The sequence below is a fragment of the Homarus americanus genome, unplaced genomic scaffold (genome assembly GCF_018991925.1).
Source record: "Homarus americanus isolate GMGI-L3 unplaced genomic scaffold, GMGI_Hamer_2.0 scaffold40248, whole genome shotgun sequence".
Classification (NCBI taxonomy): Eukaryota; Metazoa; Arthropoda; class Malacostraca; order Decapoda; family Nephropidae; genus Homarus; species Homarus americanus.
The window spans coordinates 10907084-10929039 of NW_024712526.1; the positions used below are offsets into that span (position 1 = coordinate 10907084).

General features: G+C 37.7%; 2 protein-coding genes across 16 annotated transcripts in view; one reads left to right on the forward strand and one right to left on the reverse strand.

Annotated features, from left to right (window-relative positions):
• The first annotated feature begins 1028 nt into the window (after positions 1 to 1028).
• Positions 1029 to 15853, forward strand: LOC121862927 (transcription initiation factor IIA subunit 1-like). Its single transcript, XM_042361361.1, has 8 exons — positions 1029 to 1179; positions 6079 to 6436; positions 8696 to 8883; positions 9328 to 9438; positions 10862 to 11035; positions 11841 to 11984; positions 12787 to 12876; positions 13366 to 15853. The coding sequence occupies exons 1-8, from the start codon at positions 1156 to 1158 to the stop codon at positions 13471 to 13473; spliced, it is 1197 nt and encodes a 398-aa protein (XP_042217295.1). The 5' UTR covers positions 1029 to 1155; the 3' UTR covers positions 13474 to 15853.
• A 1031-nt stretch (positions 15854 to 16884) lies between these two features.
• Positions 16885 to 21956, reverse strand: part of LOC121862869 (dynactin subunit 1-like) — a 53205-nt gene continuing 48133 nt past the window's right edge. For all 15 annotated transcript variants that reach the window (XM_042361251.1, XM_042361241.1, XM_042361260.1 and 12 more), the window contains one exon: positions 16885 to 21911. In XM_042361251.1, the coding sequence (XP_042217185.1) occupies positions 21771 to 21911 (141 nt within the window). In that variant the 3' untranslated portion in view covers positions 16885 to 21770. The remainder of the gene's footprint in view (positions 21912 to 21956) is intronic.

Here is a 21956-nt window from a genome sequence, read left to right on the forward strand (position 1 = left end):
CAATAAGGACAGTTGAAGCGTTCAACCCCACTCACACTGGATCTTGAATGTTCCAACTGTAAACAGACATGTCTAAGTTGACTCAAAACAAAGGTGTTCTCTCTCACATTCAAATTCATTTTATAGAGAGGTTGGTTTCAGTAAGTCAGAGAAAATGGGATAACGGAGGACTGAGGCGTCTTGAAGTGATGAGAAAACGGACTCCTCAGATGGAGGACTCAGAATAAAAGCAGAGGTACATGTTTTGTGGGCTATGGAGCGTAATATGAATCATTTGATTTTGGCGTTAACTGACGTGTACGACCGTTGTCGTTACATTGTTAATGATAATAAACTGAGTTAATCGTTTTATTATGGTAAATTACTTCTGATAACCTAAAATGTACTTAACCGAGTCATCCGTGTTAGAAATGATCACGGGTATTGGTGGTACGGTGAGCAGTGATAAAATGTGCATCTCTCACGGGTTCTTGAGCTACACGCGCTACTGCGATATTATTCTATGCATCATTTCCAATATATTCTTAAATATTTTATTTTATAAGTTAATTAAATGTGAAGCTTTGATTTCGAGTAATGGATCATATCAGTAAACAGCGAGATTGTAGAAAGAATGACATTAGTGTGCTATTTAAATAAACCGCGCTCACTGGAGGATGAAAACCTCTCCAAATACGAAAGAAAATAAAAACAGGATTTATTTTTTTTACACGAATACCTTTGTAATTACACCAAATAGTTGAAGTAGAGTTGTATCTATGTTATAAATTTTGAATTATAATAAAAATTTACTAAGGATATGTGTGAAATAAGCTTATACTTGCATAAACATCATGAACGTTTTTTATAGCGAGGTTGAAATTTCCAACAATGATATTATTATGAGCAATTAGAAAAAGGATTTATTATTATTCTAAGAAATAGAAATCATTTATAAAACAGTAAAATCACTGTTATTTTTAAGTAAATATGGCAGGTATGGAAATAAGGGGTGTGGGGTGAGTGAGGTTTGTCCTGGGCGGCCGTCATGGGTGAGGACTGCTAGATAGGTGGTGTCGCGGTGAGTGAGGCCACATATAAAAGAACGTCGCAGCCGCGCTGACACGGCTTCATAGGAAGCCAGTTTTGCTGACCACGTAGGATCTGTGTTACACGATGGCCCAAAGCGCGACGTGCGTGGTGAGTAACATGGCCTGGACCGTGGTACAGGACCCGGGTGCTGGTGCAAGAGGACGGGGAGGCAGGCGATGTTGTCCCGGCCAGCAGGAAGACGAGGCCATGGCAGCCACGGAAGCTTCTAGTAGAGGATAGCTTGACTAGCTGCTTGGTGACGTGACCTGTTGCTGCTGCACCTCCCCGGCCTCTGCTGCTTTCCTTATTACACACACACCCACCAGCACAAACATATTCCTCACACAGCATTGTCGCTAACAACACCAAACTCTGCTATCTTACACCCAACTGATTGAGCAATACTGATAATTGTCTTATTATATTATTTATAAGTATACATAACGTACAGTACTGTATGTACCTGTTCTTCGTAGAGTGCATGCCCATATATATATATATATATATATATATATATATATATATATATATATATATATATATATATATATATATATATATATATATATATATAAACTATTGTTATTAATTATTGAAATAAAGTTAAGTAGAGATCCAAGTTATTGTTATACGGTACATATACTATATATTGTGTGATGAGCTGTATAGGTCAGTAAGGCCAGGCGAGACTCCACAGTCCAAGACAGTTAATATGTCAATCAGCTTGTTAAATTTCAGGATGAATTTTGCTGAGGAAATGCGGTATTTTTAAAGTAGTTCACGCAACAATCCTACCCCAAATCTTTTTATCATATTCGAAAAAGACGTCTAATTTAAGATAATTTTCTTTTATTCCATATTACATTACCGTCGGAAACATGTAATAACAGAGATAGCACATGCTAAGTCATTTTCTGTTTAATTCCATGGTAATTTTATAGGACTGCCCCACGAGCAAAATTTATTGAAATAAATACAGGGGCTCCCCTACTTACGAACTGGTTAGGTTCCTCAGGTCTGTTCGTAAGTCCAACATTACTCTTGTCAATACTGAATACTGTATACAGCATTGTAAAAAAAAGCTGTACAGACAGCTATACCCCAATAATACTCGACAGTATTTCTTACCAGACTTCAACGGTATTTTTAATGTATGAATAGCATGTATAGTAATAAATAAACACTCCCCATGTTTAGCCTTCCGCTGAATTAAGTTAAGGCTTATAGGCATGCGGTGCTGATGCTGGTCTTCCGGCCACACACTCAAAAGTTTTTCCATCTCTGCGATCACCGAGTCTCTTGTTTAGTAATGATCGTGGAATGCATTGGCACAGAACCTTTAATATGTTGCATAATGTGCTCTTTGTCCTTCAAAATTGTCTCAACAGTCGAACGATTCATCCCAAGAGCATTTGCTATGCTTATAATTTTCTCACCTCTTTCACAACGCTTTATAATGTCCACCGTAGTTTTCAACGTACAGTAATAGTGAGACGCTTCTTACTACCACCATCACCACTGGGATCACTTCTACGCTTCCGAGACATGTTGGGTTCAATAATATTCGTCAAAACCACAAATAACACAACACCGTGAGACAGCAGAGGAACACGACAACAACAATGGCACTGGGGACACAGGGTGACGCTGAACAGCCAATGCCATCTGTTGCATGGCGGTTGAACTTATGGCCCGGCGCGGTTTTCAAATAGGCAATTGGACATACGGACAGGTTTGTTCGTATCTCTGAAAGTTCGTAACTGGAATGTTCATAAGTAGGGTAGCTCCTGTATATAAAAGCACCATATTTTCACTGTTATAGTATAGTGGACACTGTTGTAGTTTGTGGAAACAGTTAAAAATTGGATAATTTAAAAGTAAAGTTACTTAACTTTTGTGGGTATGAAAAACAGACCTAACCAAACAAACCTACCTGACCTTACCGGACCCCCAGGTATTTTAAACAAAGAACTTACTATGATATGGTGGAATTTGAGGCATTTTCTGGACATGATATGATACGGCCGCATCGACGCTATGCATCCCGGGCGGAGGTGTGATTTACTGTGTTGGCGGGATCCACAATGAATGATTATCATATCAGAACTCACTGATCAAAATAATGCAAGAAAATAAACAGTATGTAAAGGAACAATGCCGTGATCTTTAAACAATTGAAGGATCTCGTTGTCTTTACCCCCAAATTCACAAATTACGTCCGTGTAAGATCGGCGACAACCTTCACACGACATGCTGAAAAACAAACTGCCCTGGGCGTGGGAAAAGCCCCCTCAGCAGACAGAGGCCTCGATACCACTTGGGAGATCATCTAATCTGGAAAGTGTAATTGGTAAATACTGAGTTTTATTACTCTTGAATTTAACCAAGTTTCTACCTCCCCATTTGGAGATGCTGCACTGATCCGCATTGATAGATGTAATGATATCGGCTCTAGAAACAAGTCTAATTTGAGAATTAGGGGGAAGGGGAAAATGTGTTAAGATGAATGAAGAATAGAATCATCAGCATAAGAATGGATAGAATTAGTTGTAGTGTGAAGTAAATCATTGATAAAAAGAAGGGAGAGAGTAGGTGAAAGAACAGAACCCTGTGGGACACCACAATTGGTAGAGAAAGAGCGAGAGGCCCATCCCTCGACAACAACTGCCATGGATCAGTTCGCTAGGAAACTAGAAATTAGAGAACAAAGTGGGGGAGAGAAACCATAAGAGGGAAGTTTAGAAAGCAAAGGCTTTTGCCATACCCTGTCAAATGCTTTGGAGATGTCGAGGGCCAAGACGAAAGTTTCCCCGTAATCCCTAAGAGAGGATGGTAATACAGTAGGGTTTTTATTTATTTTTTCAGTTGCCAATGCCATGAAGGGTAATTTATGAAGAAACCACAACCACCAGAAGGATCATAAATCACTTGTAGTAGGCTGGGTATGAAGGATTAGAGATATTGCAGGGTAATACACGAGGAAAAACTGATCATATGACACTTAAATGATGTCTATGTGTGCTTTGTGCATGAAGGGATTTATTATTTGCTGTCAAAAAGTTGCTGTTTACAACCGACCCGCTCGGTACATACTAACATCTCAAAAACACAAAATTACACCATAATGCTTCGAAAAGTTGATTTCATTGGTACAGTACCAGATATCAAAATAAGTACTTCCCGTTTAATATGGCCAGGGGTCCATCCCCTGGTTAGGAAGTTAGGTAAGGTTAGGTAAGTGTGTGTGGTTGGTTAGGTCAGGTAATATTAGGTTCGAGTAAATATCACCTCCTAAATACTTACTATATTTAAAAAAACATTGTGAAAAAAATAAATAAATTGTAAACATTTGGTGGTAGAGGTGTTCTCCATAAAGACCCAGCCCAGACTCACTAACCTCTTAATCCTCGAAGAGTGGCAGGTTTGCTGCCTAAGTACGGCAGCCGCACTGTTTATATTCACAGCCTCTGTACAAATATTCTCAAAATTTATCTTATCGTGTGTTTTCCTACTCTTAGCTTCTTTCAACTGGCTCTCGGGGACTCCAAACACTATTATGTTGTTTCTGTGCTTGAAAAGTTCCTGTTGTTCCTCCTCTCCCCTATCAGTAGGTCTGCTAGTTGCCATCTCTTCAGCACACTTCTTCAGAGTCCTTAGATGTTGAAGGACCTGTTTGGATCCTGCATTACTTTCCGTCACTACTCCCTCCATTCTCAGTTACTTCCTCAGTCTTATCGAGGATCTCTTTCCCAACTTGCTCTAGTTTGTCAACCAACAAGGATCCAGCTTCATCTATTTTCGTCCGTAAGTTTTTCGTTTCCTTATGATTTGCAATAGTCTCGTTTAATTTGGTTAGGCAGCCAGGGCAATACCAGCAACAGCCTTCGTGCTTTACCGCCTTCTGCAGCGTCCTAAACTTTGTTGTGGTCAGACCCCCACAATCCGTCCTAGACACCATCTCCTTGCAGTAATTGCATGTCAGCAAACTACTTGCTGACCCTGGGGTTTGAACCCCTGGTTCCCATTGTCTTTACCTGTCCTGTCACGAACTGTCTTCTTACTTATACAGTATCTACTTGCACCTGTGGGGCATGCAGTGCTTGACAGTTGTCCCCAGTGTCAATCCTGAGGGAATAGGGAGGCTGTTTGAAATGAAAGTCACCAAAGCAATTGTCCTTAAGCAGCATGAAAATCCTCTTATAGTGATGCTCCACACTTTGTAGGTTAAGTTAATTCATAGTGACATCTTTCCTTGTTTCAACAGAGGGGTTAATGTACACACTCGAGCAAATATTTGTGAGATTCTCGAGGGAAAATATCAGTGTTGGTCTTTCCCTTACTTCACATAACATTTTCTGCAGCTGGTTATTAACTTCGCTAAACAATTTTGTATTGTAAATATTTTTAAGGAGCTCAAACCTTATGATATTTGAACAAAAAACTATACTGGTACTGTACACATGTAAATTACATTGCTGATGTCTGAGCCTAACAAATTTCTAAATGAAGTAAAATAATGCATATACAGTTGGTATACTACTTTATATTAGGGCTCACCATTTTTTGTATAAGCAAATGTCACTCGGCTTATCCGATTGGTCACGTCTTTGCTATACACTGTTGGCAATTACTGGGCATGTACTGGCTCCAGAATGTATCTGTACTGTACCTGTGCCATTGTTGGTCATGTCTGGTCTTGAATGAGCTCACACTGTTCCATCACAATGCTCTCTGACAGATGATTCAAAGAGTTCACAATCTGCCAGAGGGTGTCGTGACGGCACTTAGCGTGTGCTCATTCAAAACGAGTTGACCAACACTGGCACAGGTACAGTACAGATACATTCTGGAGCCAGTACATGCCCAATACTTGACATCATTGTTGTCCAAGCTCATTAAATATTCTATAGTGTCTTGTTAACCATGTTGAGGTACTTACCAGTCTGATAAGAAATTGTAAAGGATCTTGGGGACCTCAACTTGTAACCCACATTCTTGTAACTCCAGTCCAGGGTGTATAATGGAGTGATTGAGGACGTTATATCTGGCGTACGAGAAAGTTTCCTGGATGAAGGCATAGATGAGCAGGTGCTGACAGAGCTGCGTCAGTTGTGGGAGCAGAAGTTACAGCGAATGAATGTGATAGATAACTCTGAGCCTGGTTCAGCGTCCTCTCACCAGCAGCAACAGCATCAGCAGCAACAACAGCAGCAGCAGCAGCAACAACAACAACAACAGCAACAACAACAGCAGCAGCAACAACAACAACAACAGCAACAACAACAACAGCAGCAGCAACAACAGCAGCAGCAGCAACAACAACAGCAGCAGCAACAACAACATCAGCAAACACAATCACAACCAGGTATGATACAGTATGAAGATTGTATAAGGTTTGTTCAGCATTGTCTTTCACATAAGAACTTAAGAAAATAAGGAGTCTGCAATAAGCCGGTTGGCCTGTGCATGGCAGCTCCTGTCGAGAGTTACTTCCACTCTCTATCATCCATGAATCTATCTAGCCTCCTTTTAAAACTTTCCAGTGTTCCAGCACTTACTACAAAGTTGCTAAGCTTGTTCCACTCGTCCACCACCCTATTTGTGAACCAGTCTCTTCCTATCTCCCACCTAAACTTATCCAACTTAAATCCGTTGCTCCGAGTCCTATCCTGCTCGGATATTATAAGAACTTTATATATATCCCCTTTATTGATTCCATTCACCCACTTAAATACTTCTATCATCTCCCCGCACTCTTCGTCTTTCTAGGGAATGCAAGTTAAGTTTCTTTAACCTATCCTGATATGGAAGGTTTCTAAGTCCCGGAATCATTTTCGTCATTCTTCGCTGCACCGACTCTAGTGAATTTATATCCATTCTATAATAGGGGCACCAGAACTGAACCGCATAATCGAGGTGCGGCCTGACTAGCGCAAGATATAGTTGCAATAAGACCTCTGCACTCTTATTACTTACACTTCTAGATATAAAACCCAATACTCTGTTTGCCTTATTTCGAACATTAACGCACTGTTTTCTAGGCCGTAGGTCCGGGCTTACAAGTACCCCAAGGTCTCTTTCACAAGTCGACTTCTCTAGGTTGATGTTGTTAAGGCTGTATACATTGTCAGTATTTGTTCTTCCAATATTAAGTACGCTGCACTTGCTGGTGTTGAATTTCATTTGCCATTTTTCAGACCACCCCTGCAGTTTATTTAGATCCTCCTGTAATGCATTTGCATCCTGCCCTGAATTAATCTGCTGCCCTATTTTGGTGTCATCCGCAAACTTGCTTATGTCACTGCTGATCCCAGTATCTAGATCGTTTATGTAGATTATGAACAAGAGTGGGCCTAGTACTGACCCCTGGGGAACCCCACTGGTTACACGGCCCCACTCAGATTTAACATCATCTACGCTGACCCTCTGCATTCTATCGGTGAGCCATGATTTTATCCAATTTAAAACTTTCTCCTCGATACCATGAGCCTTAATTTTTCTCAGAAGCCTCTGATGCGGTACTCTGTCAAATGCTTGGCTAAAGTCTAAGTAAATAACATCGTAATTTTCGTCATTATCTACTACCTCGAAGACTCTCCTAAAAAAACGTCAGCAGATTTGTTAGACAAGATTTTCCCTTTGTAAACCCATGTTGAGAGTCGTAGATTAATTTGCTTTTCTCTAGATGCGATAGGATGCTATCTGCTATAATTGATTCAAGAAATTTCCCCACTACTGACGTCAAACTGATCGGCCGGTAATTTGACGCTGATGCTCTGTCTCCTTTTTTGAATATGGGTACTACATTTGCCTGTTTCCACAAGTCTGGCACAACTCCGGTGTCTAATGATTTTGTAAATAAATTTACAAGGGGTCTGCTAATCTGTTCCCTACACTCTTTCAAGACTTGAGGGAAAATTGCATTCGGCCCTGGGGATTTTGTCTTCTTTAGTTTATTTATCTTCTTAAGAACATCCTCTTTTCTGATAGTGATATTCTTTAATTTATCTTCTTCCTTTCCCCTAAATATCAGTTCCACCTCTGGAATTTCCTCGCAAATTTCTTCTGTGAAAACTGATAAGAAGTAGTTGTTCAATGCTTTGCTTATTTCTCCACCGCCATTTATCACTTCTCCCCTCCCTGACTTTAAAGGCCCAACTTTGTCCTTGACTTTTGTTCTATGTACCTGGAAAAATCCCTTGGGATTCGCCTTGGATTCTCTTGCTATTTTGACTTCATAGTCTCTCTTTGCTTTCCTTACATTTTTCTTTCATAGTCTCTTTGCTTTCCTTACATTTTTCTTAACATTCCTAGATAGTTCATTATACCTTTCCACCACTGAACAGAATTCTTGATACTGTGTTAACTGAATCTAAACTTCTTGCAGTGAAGACAGACATAGGGTGATCAGAAAGAGTCCGATGTGTAAGAAAAAAAATAGTCAGAAATCATATGTAATGTTCCATGTTATGTTTTCAAATGTTTGTTTCTTTTATGAAATGAATGAAATTGCCATACTGGTATTGGGTTAATTGATCTTCCATTGAACCAAGATCCAGCAGATTCTCGAGAGCTCTATTTTTAGTACAAACTTCTAACAAAATGTCTTGTATCACATTTTCAGCTGCACCAGCACAGTTAGTAGCAAACTTAGTGCCGGTTCAGATCACAGTGCCAGCTCAGCAGGCCGGGGGAGTGCCAAAGACCATCACCATCCATGTGCCATCATCAGCACTGGCTAATGGTGTTGCCGGCCAGCAGCTACAAGCCATCCTCAGCTCACCAACAGCTGCTCAAACATTCTCCTTGGAGGTAATAAAGTACAGGAGGTGGGGTAGAGATAATACATAGTGAGGGATAGGAGCACCACGTGTATAAATATATGAAAGGTGTACTGTACAAGAATGTGTGTCACAGTTATGGATAGGAGGGTGAAATAAAGAGGAGGATCTTGCAGGGAAATTAACTGAATTATTTATGAATAACAAAGAAAGGAAGGAGATAATGGAGACAGAGTTAGTGTTAGGCTGAACTTTTTATTTAAAGGTAGAGGATGTTATCTGGAGATGAATGTGTTACAGCACCTGGCACCAGTGTTAAATACTTGTGATTATGTTAGACTATCGAGACTCATACAAGAGGTGCTTATGATGGTTTCAGCAGTAAATATCTGTGACTCCTGCACCACCTTTGTTCTGTGCTGTCTGATAATAATTGAAGAACAGTTTTGTTTAATATGATTGTTATCCCTCACAGGCTTGTCGGGCTGCTGAGATAATCCAGCGTAAGTTGAACACTGCCTTAGAGAATAATGGAATTAACCTGCCCCCACAGCTACAACAGTACAGCCAACTTGCCACCACCCAGGTACTGTAGGACCAGTCCTCCTCTGGTCTTCTCTTTCCATGTTTGTTTTATCCTTTCATTAAATTGAGCTTTAACAGGGAAGTATTTATGTAAGAAGCTGTAAAACTGTGTCAAGATCACAATGATTGATGGAGTTATCTTTTTGGGGTACAGTATGTATCTCCCACTACTGAGAGAAAAAGATTTAAAAGATTTTAGGGAGCTAAAACAGCCCTGTGACCACCACCATGGCATGAATGTGTGGAAGGGTGAACAGTACCGTAAACCGGGGTGACTTGGGACATGGGGCGAGTTGGGACCAAAAAATAAATAAAAATGCCGTGGTGACAGCTCGTAAATAGTTGCACCAAGCAGAGCATGTTTGGTACCAAAATGTTGCTAAAACTGTGTATTTTACATGCTATTGTCTTAAGCTACTAGAAACTGTTTATTTAATAAATGGAAGTCAATATTCAGTCAATTTTGTTTCAAACAAATTCATATGTTGACAGACTTTCTCTGCTGCAAACATATCAAAGTAAATAGAGGAACATATATCAGTGAAAAATATTAAAAAAATTTGTATCTTGAAAGTTTATAAACAATCTGGGGGCTCTTGGTGAATTTTAAATACTGTATCTGAAAATGACACTTGAATGTTGATATGGAAAAATTATTAACAAAGTGGGTGACTTTTGGACAAAATGTCCTTATTAGAGGGAATGGTGCATATAAGTGAGGTTGAATCCTTTAATGTGTTCAGATAATTCCATATTCTTTTATATTTTTATGTAGTCATGCTGAAAGTAGAGCTATATACAGTCATCAAGGTATATAATGCAGGTAAACATACATTTTCTACCCAAAAATACCTTAAAAATGGTGCTTATTTACAGCCTTGCCACATTTTTTCTTGGTGGCCTTTTATTATTACTCTTGCTGTGCTGTTTATACTAATGCATAATCTTTATACTGTATATAAACTCCTAATACAACCAAATTGCTTGTTAATATCATGTAATAAAACTACTTCCAAAAGTATTTGCTCTTCCTACTTATTTATTGGTGCAGATTCTTGCATATTTTTTTAATGTCCAAAGTCACCCCCATATTGTCCAGGAAGGCTCTAACCACCACAACCATTGAATTAACACTGGTACTATGGGCTGTCCAAAGTCACCTCGGCCTCAGGTTGACTTTGGACAACTAAAAATCCTTTCTCCACAAGAAAGGTATGATGTTTGCAGATTTTTTCTGTACATAAGAGTAGCCTATTCAAAGTACCTAAATCTTACCCAGCGTGTGCTTTTAGCCTGCAATCAAGGCTTGTAGCTCCAAAAAACCTCAAAAATTGTCCACCATCACCCCAGTATACTGTATGTACTCTGTAGACTTTGAATAATGTATAACTAATTGATTCCAAACAATCACTCTTGGTGTGCAGGTGGATGGACCTAATGATGAGCCATTGGGGATGCCTCCCAAGAGCATCAAAAAGACAGCCACCCGCCCTTCCCAGCCAGGAGCCACATCCAGTAGCCACAACATCCAGCCTACTGTCTCTGCAGATAGGAGTATAATGGACACGATACTGTATGAAAGGCTAAAAGCTACTCAGGTTAGTGTTGAGTTTACCTATTTGCACTATACTTCTCTAGGGACTTATAAGTTTCCCCGGCAGTTGTGAGGTGACTGTTGGTTGCAGGTGGTAGTAAAGCAGTTAGGAGTGATTTGCATGTAAGGAAATCATGACTGAATTACAGAGAAGCTTGGAACTTTTAAAAAGACTTATTTTAAGTAGAAATTATGAATTTAACCCCTCGAGTATAATGACTTACCCCAGAGTATTATATCTTGACCCCTTGAGTATCATCTTAACCCCTTGAGTATTATGTCTTAAACCTTTGAGCAAGTTAACCAATTTCTGCAACCACTTAAGGAATCAAGGAGAAAATCCATTGAAACATCATACAGTATAGGTATCCCTCGTTTAACCAAGGGTTGCGTTCCTGAAGACCTAATGTTAAGCGAAATTATCACTAAATGAGGAATAAGTGGGGATGCGGCTTACTAACAGTTACAAATTTTAGTAGCCTCAGAAATGCCCGTAAGTATTACCGTAATTCCTTGTGCGTTCTAGTATAAACAAACTCTAACCAGTCCCATCACCATTATTGCCTCTCCTAATGTCTAAACTACCATCATTACCACCATTACTAATATCACACTGCATGTTGTCTACTCCCAAGTTTGTTTACAAGAAATGAAGATCACTAAACTGCACAAAATCTCCAGTTTTCTTACTCCCCAGTGAGTAAAGTTATGGCTAAACCGAATTTTGACCTAATTTCAAGGGAGGGTTACCTGCGTATGTATTTAAATGAAAGGAGAAGTGTATATACAGTACAAGCATGCTGTAACAGGTTGATGGTGCCTACGGTACTGGAGACAGCTCATCGGAGATCTCGGATGACGACGATGATGATGATGATGACAAGGATGAGGAGGATGACAAAAAGTCGCTGGATGGTGAAGAGGATGAGGATGAAGGTGATGGACCAGAGGAGGTGAGGATGTTGCAGTTGAGAAACACTTGTGTGTGTGTGTCTATCTCTATTGTTATCAAGTCAATGTCCATCTCAACAATAAATCTCTCCATTTATTTACTGAATTGAATTGAATTGTAACAGTTTATTTAGCCAGAAAAATACAGATACAGAGTGGATAATAATAACAATATTAACATGACTGAGCCAGTTGAGCTCTCTATGAGGCACCTGATATATACTATACATTTATCTCAAGGAAGTATTATGTAACATTTAGTATCATCTGGAATAGTACAATAGCATGGTAGTAATAAGTTATTCATCTTATCCAAAGTTGTACATTTGAAATTAGTTGTAGTCACGTAATAAATATTACTGTATACATGTGATGCTGTGCTTGGTCGTGAGCTGATGGCGGATGTCAGGTGCTGGCTCATGACATATCAGTCAAATTGCTTAAAATTTAACCTCGCATGTCGAAAATAAATTGTCTACTTTTCATTACTGAATGGCTTTAACCAAAATTGAAAAGTTTATATCCAAATTGCACTCAATATAAGTAATTCATCTTACTAATAACAAAATTTGATATATGAATTCAATATCTCCAGAATACCATGTATACACCATTGTAAATACTGTACATAAGCATCTTCCTCCAGTCTTGATGTTCTTGGTGAAAAAATTACCTCAGTAGAAGTGACCACTGTTGAATTAATTAGTGTTTTTTTTTTTTAAATACTTTTGGAGGAATAGGGATTACAGTTTGAATGTAACTGTAGTGTGTGTATGAAGTGGCTAAGAAAGTCTTCTTTTCCAGGAGCCTCTCAACACTGATGATGATGTTAGTGAAGATGATACCTCAGATATGTTTGATACTGACAATGTTGTGGTGTGCCAGTATGACAAGGTGAGTTTCATCACACACACACTGCTGGTATGACAGTAGCTCTATGACTCAGGTCTGTCTGTCTGTCTGTCAAAATCCAAAATTTCAATTCTTGTTATGCTGTCGGGTATGTTGTCAGTATTCATAATAATTATTAAGTTATGAAATATCAATGTATAATATGCATAGGCTATATAAACTATAATAAGAACATAAAATGTATATAGTACTTTGTAGTTCTAGATTTTACAGTGTATTGCATATTCAAGTATACTACACATTACATAAAATATGTACCAGAAAAGAGACACTTGAAGAAGTAGTCTCTCAACCAAAGCTGAAACAAACACTTGCCTGAAACCCTCCATTACCACATGAGGAATTCTAAAATGCTGGGCATATTTTTGTGTCCCCATCTCTCTATATATCCACCACTTTTTTGTTTTGTAATACTGTAATTTAAAATTTGCTACCATCATAATTATTTATTCTTTTTTTTCGTTTTGGCAGATAACTCGAGTGAGGAATAAATGGAAGTTCACCTTGAAGGATGGCATCATGAACCTCAGAGGGAAGGATTATGTCTTTCAGAAAGCTACAGGAGAAGGGGAGTGGTAATAATGAGACTCCACCAGACACTTGAGTCTTAGTGAGTGAGGAGTAAGAGTTAGGAGCTGAAGGTGTGGGAGTGTGGACACCAGTACTTGGCTTAAGAACACTTGGGCTGTGGTGCCTCCTGCCCTGCACCAGTGAGAGCTAGATTATATTGGGAAATATATTTCCAGTGGACTCCCTTTCATAAGTCAATGGAAATTATCCATGGACCATGCCAGGTAAGGTCAGATTGTGTGGAAAATCTTGGATCTTGAATATACTCCTCAAACAAATGGAGTAGCAGGTGGATTTAGAGCCATAATAAAAGTGGAGTCAGGAATTTGAAAAGCATTGATGAAGGAAGTCTTAAATTTTCACAACATTGTCTGGAGGTTTTCATACCAGTCGGTGTTTAGTTCCAGAAAGTTCAACACTAAACTTTTATAAACTGTTACAGTAGCTTAAGGTCTTTGAATTATGATTAACTGGAAACTGTTGGAATGTAGTCTTTCCCTTCCATTTTGTAAGGGTTTATAAAGTAAAAGATTATTATAAAGGATAAGTATATATATATACTGTATACAGTACTGTACTCAGAAAAACTTAAAACTAATTTAAAGAAAAAGCTTCAGTCGTTGAAGATAAAGTCCATATTTTATTGTTTTCTTGCTTTTAGTATTATGTTGTGCTTTATTTTTAAACAAGAATAATACACCTGGAACCAGAATATCACACTTCATTAATCATTCATATGCCCCAAACTACTCCAATATATTTTCCCACACACTAAGAAGGTTTTGTGTGGATGTTTAAAGTCTCTATTGCTTTATATACTTATATACTTGTCATTCAGGACTGTAACAGTCATAACTGTTGAGCACAACTAGCATCTTACACTTGGTATAGCATATCCTCAATTTCGGTGTCATGCACCAGCAAGATTCATGGATAAGATGTCTTCATTGCCTGTTCTTGGGTTCCTCAAATGTGAATGGTATTTGAATAGAGGAGTGTCCTCAGATTTTTATGCTGTATCTCTGTATTTCTGAAAGGAACTCTTGTTGTCTTAGTAACTTTTTGCATTTTTACTTCTCAAAAATTGGTAAAGCAGAAGATCCATTTGTCTCCAAGCACCACTACATTATGGCAGAACACATGCATGCCTATAGGAATACACATCAGAAGTAAGGAATACTGCATAGAATTTGTGAGTAGGAGTTAGATTTTTGTTATTATTTAGAAATGCATGTGTGTGTGTGATAAGAGAAGGCGTTGGAGATTGGGTGGAAGAAGTGGTGTGTGAGTACAGTACAGTAGTTTAGAACAGTAGTAGTGTGAGTGAGCATGTGGTAGCGTTCATCAGCCAGGTGGAGCTGTAGCTAAAGTTTCCTTCACAAAGATAGTAATCTATGTTATTGAAGTGTGAAAGGGTGTGTTGAGTGAGGACAGCGAGTATATGTATTGATTATCTATATTTATGAGTTGAACTTGATGATAATGAAAAAAAAAAATGGCTGTAATAGTTTGTACTATGTAAAGTTTGAATCTAATAGATAAAACATTTTAAATGATAGTGGATACCTCACATGCTGTAGTATGTTGGAAGTTGGTTATATACATCACATTTGCAGATTAATTAGCATTTATCAGTGCCATGGGAGACTAAGGATTCAGTATAATTATTGGGTAGGGGTTTTAACATGATGAAACTGCATGTGCAGGAAGATATGTCATTCTATTAACATAAATGTTCAGTGGCAATAGAAAACAGTTGCCAGCTGTCTAGTGGGGAAATATTCCTGACTAAGAAATAATTCCTTTAGGGAGTATTGTTACTACAACTAAGTGAAGACGATGGCATGTTGTATAACACACACTGATAGGGGGGGTGTTAATGTAAATAATGGCATAAAATTGGCCTAATATTCACTCGAATGTCTGCATTTAGCTTCGACTAGTTCTTTCATAACGGCTTTTATTTTTAGTACACAAATGAAGACAGACATTATAATAATGCTGTCAATGTTCCTCACCTTGTCCCAGATAACATAACACTTGGCAGAAGCTTAATCATGGATGTAACGACGGGTCTTAACCAAGCCTTTCATTTGTTATAATTAGAAATCTTAAGTGACCATTTCAACATGTTTATTCAACCATGGAATTTGTTTTTGTGTACAACTGATTTATTAGTGTGTTAAGGGCAATTGCAATAAGATCATAATTTTTCAATAAAAATGGTTCCATTGAGAACATTTCTATTTATTTTTATTCCATTCACACTCATGGGATGGGTCAAGGTTCTGTTGAAAAATAAAGGAATAAGTTGTTAGGAAAGATGCCTTGTAGCTGGCCACAACTATAATACAAAGTGTAATATAATAAATGATGAGGTGCCATTTTATTAAAGGAATTTTTATTTCCATTTTCATGATTAATATTGAAGACAGTACTTGTCTCTCAAGTACTGTACTCGTAACACTTAAAGGAGATCCTGTTCATTAGGTTACAATATTTTAGTTATGATCACATGAAATGGCTATGCAGTATACTGTATATTTTATTTCTTAATTGTATTATGTGCATATTTTGTGGCCTGTACTATTATATCAAAAATATAAAGTTTAGTTGGCAGAACTGACTCGAGAGACAGGGCCAGTCCCATAACCAGGTAGAGTTGGTAGGCCATTATTCTGTTGTGGGGGGCCAAGTATGCTGTCAGCCATGACAGTGCACTGGGTTAAAATAACCATACTCAACATTGGGGTTGCCACCTTACAGATTGTTGGGAAAGACATAAGAGGATGTTTTATAAACTGAACTGTACATACAACTTTATAGCATAGAGAACTACTGGGGTTCATGCCATGGCCACTATGACCTTTGGCATACCATTTTTTATGTCAGTCTCCCCATATCCTTTGGTTTCCTCTATGGTCGTCAATTCGATTGCGGGGTAATTAGTGGTTGTAAAAACACTGGAAGATTTTAATTATTTTTTCAATGGTATGTACCTGCCAACTGTGTTTCTGATGTGCAATTTTGGTGTTTTTTGTGTTATTCTGGAAGTACTGTATTTAATTGGTTAAATCCCTTAAATTCCAAGAGAAACGTATATTTCAGTGTAAATATTATTAAGGTATACCGTTTCAGGCCCAAATTGGATTTTAATGGATTTAACTAATTAATGGTGATGGTGACGATGTAAAAGATCTGTTCTACTTTGGTACTCCTCTTCCACAAGGCTCCAAGTATTCATTTGGTTTACCTGTCACTTTGCATAAGCCAGCAGCACACCCTTCACTAAAAATCAACTGTTGTGACCACAAAAGTCTGTTGTCTTCTCTCCTTCCTACCATCTATGTCTGAACTACATATTGTACACCTTTATACCTATATTACACTTCTCTGGTTATATTAAAGAGGAATAAAAAATCATGTATTCAACATTTAATGTAAGGCAAAGCAATAGTTTCTGATTACATTTTTTCCAGTTTTTAAACACTAATTACCTCAGTAACTTTGTCTACTCTTGACAAAGGGACAGAAACTTATCAAATGAAGACATTTTTATAAAGCATCTTTGGTTTGCTAAACATCATATAATAAAATAAATAACATTTGAGAAAACCTTTGGCTTTTTCACCTACAAAAAACATTTGGTACTTAATATGATACTTAATTTACTGTCAAACAAAAGATATTCTCCAAATACTGTTTTTTGGGGAAGAAAAAGTAAATTAACATTAAGCAATTATATTACTGTACTCAAGTACTGCAGTAATAAAAAGCTAGCTCAGTGGTTTAAGCAATATGAGACATTTTAATAATTTGTGCATACCCACCGCCATCAAGTTTAATGTGTATATATTATTGGTCCATCAGGGTATTAGTTAATGCAGTAGCTATCACCAATATCAACACCACTAAGGAGTTATCATCAGCCAAAAGGGAACTGTTTACCATGGAGTGTATTCTCACCTAAAACTGGCCTTTACTTTAAACTTTGCTTTCTGTCATCTTCTGAGTAAGCTGTTTGGCAATTAGACAACAACATGCCTTTGACTATCTGCCTCCTGCAATAATTAAAAAACACAGCATGGTGGATGCTTCCAATAATGTGAAAAGGTTTAGCTAAGTTTAGGTCTACATCTGACGTAAGTTATGTTGCCCGCCTTGGTGCACACAATAATAAGATACAGCCTGTTAGCCCTGCCTCTCCCTTGAGTTTAATGTAAGTTGTCAACTCACATGTTTCCTTTACAGCATCGTAACCTCCACTACACAAAATAATACAGTAAATGGAAACCAAATTAAATTAATTTTCAGTGTAAACTTCATTATAACCGGGCACTATTAATGAGAATATATCAAGATCAGGCAGGGACTGTGTGCTGGTTGGCTTAAAGAAAACCCATTCTAAAATTAATTTAAATTTCAACAGCTTAAGCTGTGGTCACAAGTTTCTACCCAGAATAAATCCAACTTAGCGTTGATTTTTCACGAGAACTCAAGTTGTCTACAGCAACAACTTCTTTGTTGTCGAAGTAGGACGATACGGAGCATCTGAAAATCCACAGTATGGTAGGTTGACATTTACTATAGTCTATTGTTTTAATTAAATTTATACCGTTCTTATTTTTTCGTATTAATGTTAAAATGTACAAAAATATACAGTGTATTTCGATAACAAAACAAGCAAAGAAGAATACATCGTACAACAGGAATTTCATTTGACTCTTAGAGTACATTACGTGCATCACTTTTGTAAACAAACATTGCCTGGACACTACAATCTTTGCTTCTTTCATCTTGGTCTACTTTAACAGGACCACACATCCCACTAAAGCAGTTACCATAGAAACAAAAAATGAAGCCATCCTGCTCTCCAACTGTGCTCAAACTAGCCGCATGAGCTGGGCGCCTGGCCAACGTTTCCTTTTGTCGGTGTGCGGAGCGTACCATTGACTTATTGCCTGTGGATGAAATGCTTTTGTGGATTTATTGCACGGAAAACTCTAGTGTGACCGTAGCTTTAATGTAGACCACGTGCCCTGGAATTAGCAACTGAAATACTAAAACATATTACAGCATAAATGAATACTTCCTTACTCTCTCCATAACTAATTTAACAAGTTCAGAATACTGTACTGTAACTTTATATGTAAAAGTGAATTTTTTTATTCCAAGAGAAATTAATATAATTCTTGTATGCAAACAATAAGATTTCAGTTCACCTTCACCTTCAAATTGTTTCCATAATGTGACATTTAACTGATTTTGTACTTATTCTTCATAATTATCCACTTTTTGGTTTAAAAGTAAAATTTAACTACCTACTGTAACTATAAAATTTTTATAAATTTATTCTTTTTGTTAAAATTGATAAGCACATGGGTACGGTTCTGGTTGATAAAAGTCTTAAGTTAAAAGTTCTGCACACTTAACAAAAACAGTCACACCTTATATTAAATATAATATTAATGTAAAACTAGAGAATAAAATTGGTGGTGCATAAAGCATCTGAGTTGCTGCTAGCATGTCAAGTTACTCCTGGAATTTGATGAAACATCAAAGTCAAATCAGAGTTGTTCTCAATCTCAAAAACCACAAGCTATAAGAGGGTACAGTAACAGTTACTTTAAAGAGACTTTCCACCCAACAATCTTGCTTTGATAAATGGAGGATATAGTTGTGGCCTCTTACATAAAACTACAGTATTATCCAGTAATCTTTTATGTTTTCTTCTCACTCATCCTATTTTCATATACTGTAATGTACCTTTTAGTCATTACGAGTAATGCCCTCTTATTTCAAACTTAATATGTACTGGGTATGTTTTTTTTTGTGAACTACAAAATTTATCCAGAGAAGATTAGAACCTCGCCCTGTCCTGTTCCATCAAACAGAGGCTACTCGATCATCAATATAATGCACTTGTTATATGGAACTAAATGTCATTACAGTTTTAAGAATGGTGAAATAATAAACTTAAAAGGGTACTGTTATCGCCACTCACAATTGTGCGTGCCAGCCACATGTTATGTGAAGAGACGGTTTACAACTCGGAATAGCTTACTAAGCGAGTTGGAGCTGGTAGCAGCTGCGTGATCGCCTGAGGGGCAGACTATCGCCTTCTACTGTAGAGGCAACATCTTGATTCTCGACAGCCAACATCTTCCTGCAGGACATTATATTTGTTCTCGTTTGTCTAACCCACGACCCGAAAACGTAAGTGTGATCTGTTGAATCTTCTGAGAACTCTAACTTTAATAAGTGTATTTATGTGCTGTATATTGATCATATTATTCAAACTGTCTCTCTTGATGTACCAGCAGTTGTTACATGTAAGTTATATTTAACAGGTTATGTACTGTATATTGATCATATTATTCAATCTCTTTATGTATCAGCAGTTGTTATATGTGAACTGTATTCAACAGGTTTTGTCCGAATTATACTCATCGCGTCAACGACGAGGGTCTTATTGTCCTGCACAGGTACTGTACCACAACCAACTCATTTTGTCTTGCCATCACTGCATTTATGGCTGCCACAGCAGGCCAAGGTAGAGGCCTTTTGTATATACTCACTGACAAGATGCCTTCGAGACTTGACTAACTGGCCACTCGAAGAGCTTGGCTAACTTGGCCACTCGGAAGGCATTATGAGTTAACCCATGACAACCATGTAACAGAACCGGTGAGACATGATAGGTGTATCCCTTTCCCCCCTCTCAACATTTAGGAACCATTCGGGTTTTTATAAGTAAATAGGTTGGGAATTTTTTCTTCACTTTTTGCAACCCCTTCCTACTATTCTGTAGAGCAGTTGGAGTCAAAAGCAACACTGATTCTCCCTCATTCACTTTCATATTATACTCCTCCTAGCTGCCTTACCAGGTGTATTTTAATATGATGTCCAATTTTCACAACACTAGATAATTAGGTGATCTTACTTCTGAACAAAGAACAGGTAATGGGGCTACTGATGTTAACTGTTATTTTTGTGTTACAGTAACCATGGTAAGTACTGTACCAGTATATTCTCTGCCAATGCTTTAACCAATTGTGTTGAGGTATTCCATAAAGTTTAAATTAATGAGTGTTAATCCTAAATGAATCATCAGTTACATAATACTGAAAACAGATTACTGGATAAAGATGTAAGACCTGGCTCTTGATATGCTACTGGTAACACCTTCCAGGACACACACTTGGTCAGTGCCAGATGGAGCAACAGTGATGCTTCCTAACAAAGGTTCACATTAAACTTCATAAATTCAAATTATTTTAAACCCAGTTAATGTTTCAAACTGCATTTATTTATTAATATAAAAACCTTTAGTTCTCACAATCAAATATTTTAAAGTGAACCTTCACAAAACCCAAAGACACACAGGTGATGAGTGTGCACCATTACAGGGCCCCCTAGTCCTGCTCTCTCTTGAAAAGAATTTATAATTATTGTCACTACTGTGTTAATGACAAGTTTAACTAAAGACAATTAACATGTCCACTTTAACAACCTCTGCACATTACATCCGAGATAATGTTGGACTGAGATGAATTTGATTCACTACAGCACATGACACGACCTTTACAAAATATTGTACACCTGTCTTCCTAACCAAGTGAGGCATCACCAGTAAGGAGCTTAAGAACATACAGTACAGATAAATAAAACAGAGAAAGCAGTACACTGCAGTGTCAAGGTTTACCGACACTTTATGCTATCAATAATTGGTGAAAATCTATGCAAAGCTTATCACACATAATAATTATAAAATTATAAATATTATATCAGTAATCCTCTTATCTTTGAGATTGACCTACAACATTTGTTTAACCTGATTATCCCTACCAAAGTACAGTAACAAATATGAGAACAGGCTTATCATTATTACCAAGGCTTAGCTCCAAAGTTCATTTCAAACTCAGTGACTTAACTACCATAAATTATGATCACAATCTCGGTAATAATTTTTTTTTATAAAGAATGGTTACCTCTTGTGTACAACAAAAATAGGTAATGATCCGAAAAAATTATATAAAAAAAACTTATTCTTGGGTTAAATGTACAATACAAGGCTCAAGAGTCAATGAAAAACTTGATGCGTAAAGTCTACAAATCCCCTTTCTTAATGAGTAAGCAAAATAAGTTATCAGTATATTTACACTACACATTTTTTATATCACAAATATATTTCCACCTTGTATACCAAGGAGTGATGATGGAAGCAGGGAGTAATGGTTCCACGATGATCATACTGTACTTGGATCAGTTGTAAAGGGTGAGTATCACAGACCCAAATACTGTATCTACTTCAGGAGGCGGAGGTGAAGGGTTCTGAGGTTGTCAGGCTGGAGAACCACTTGTATGGATTCACTAGATACTGAATTGCTGACTGAGCCCGGCACCTTGACACACCCAATCTGCACCAGGTCCTGCTCAGCCAACACCTGTCCAACACAAAACAAAATATCTGGCTACACAGTGAAGTAATA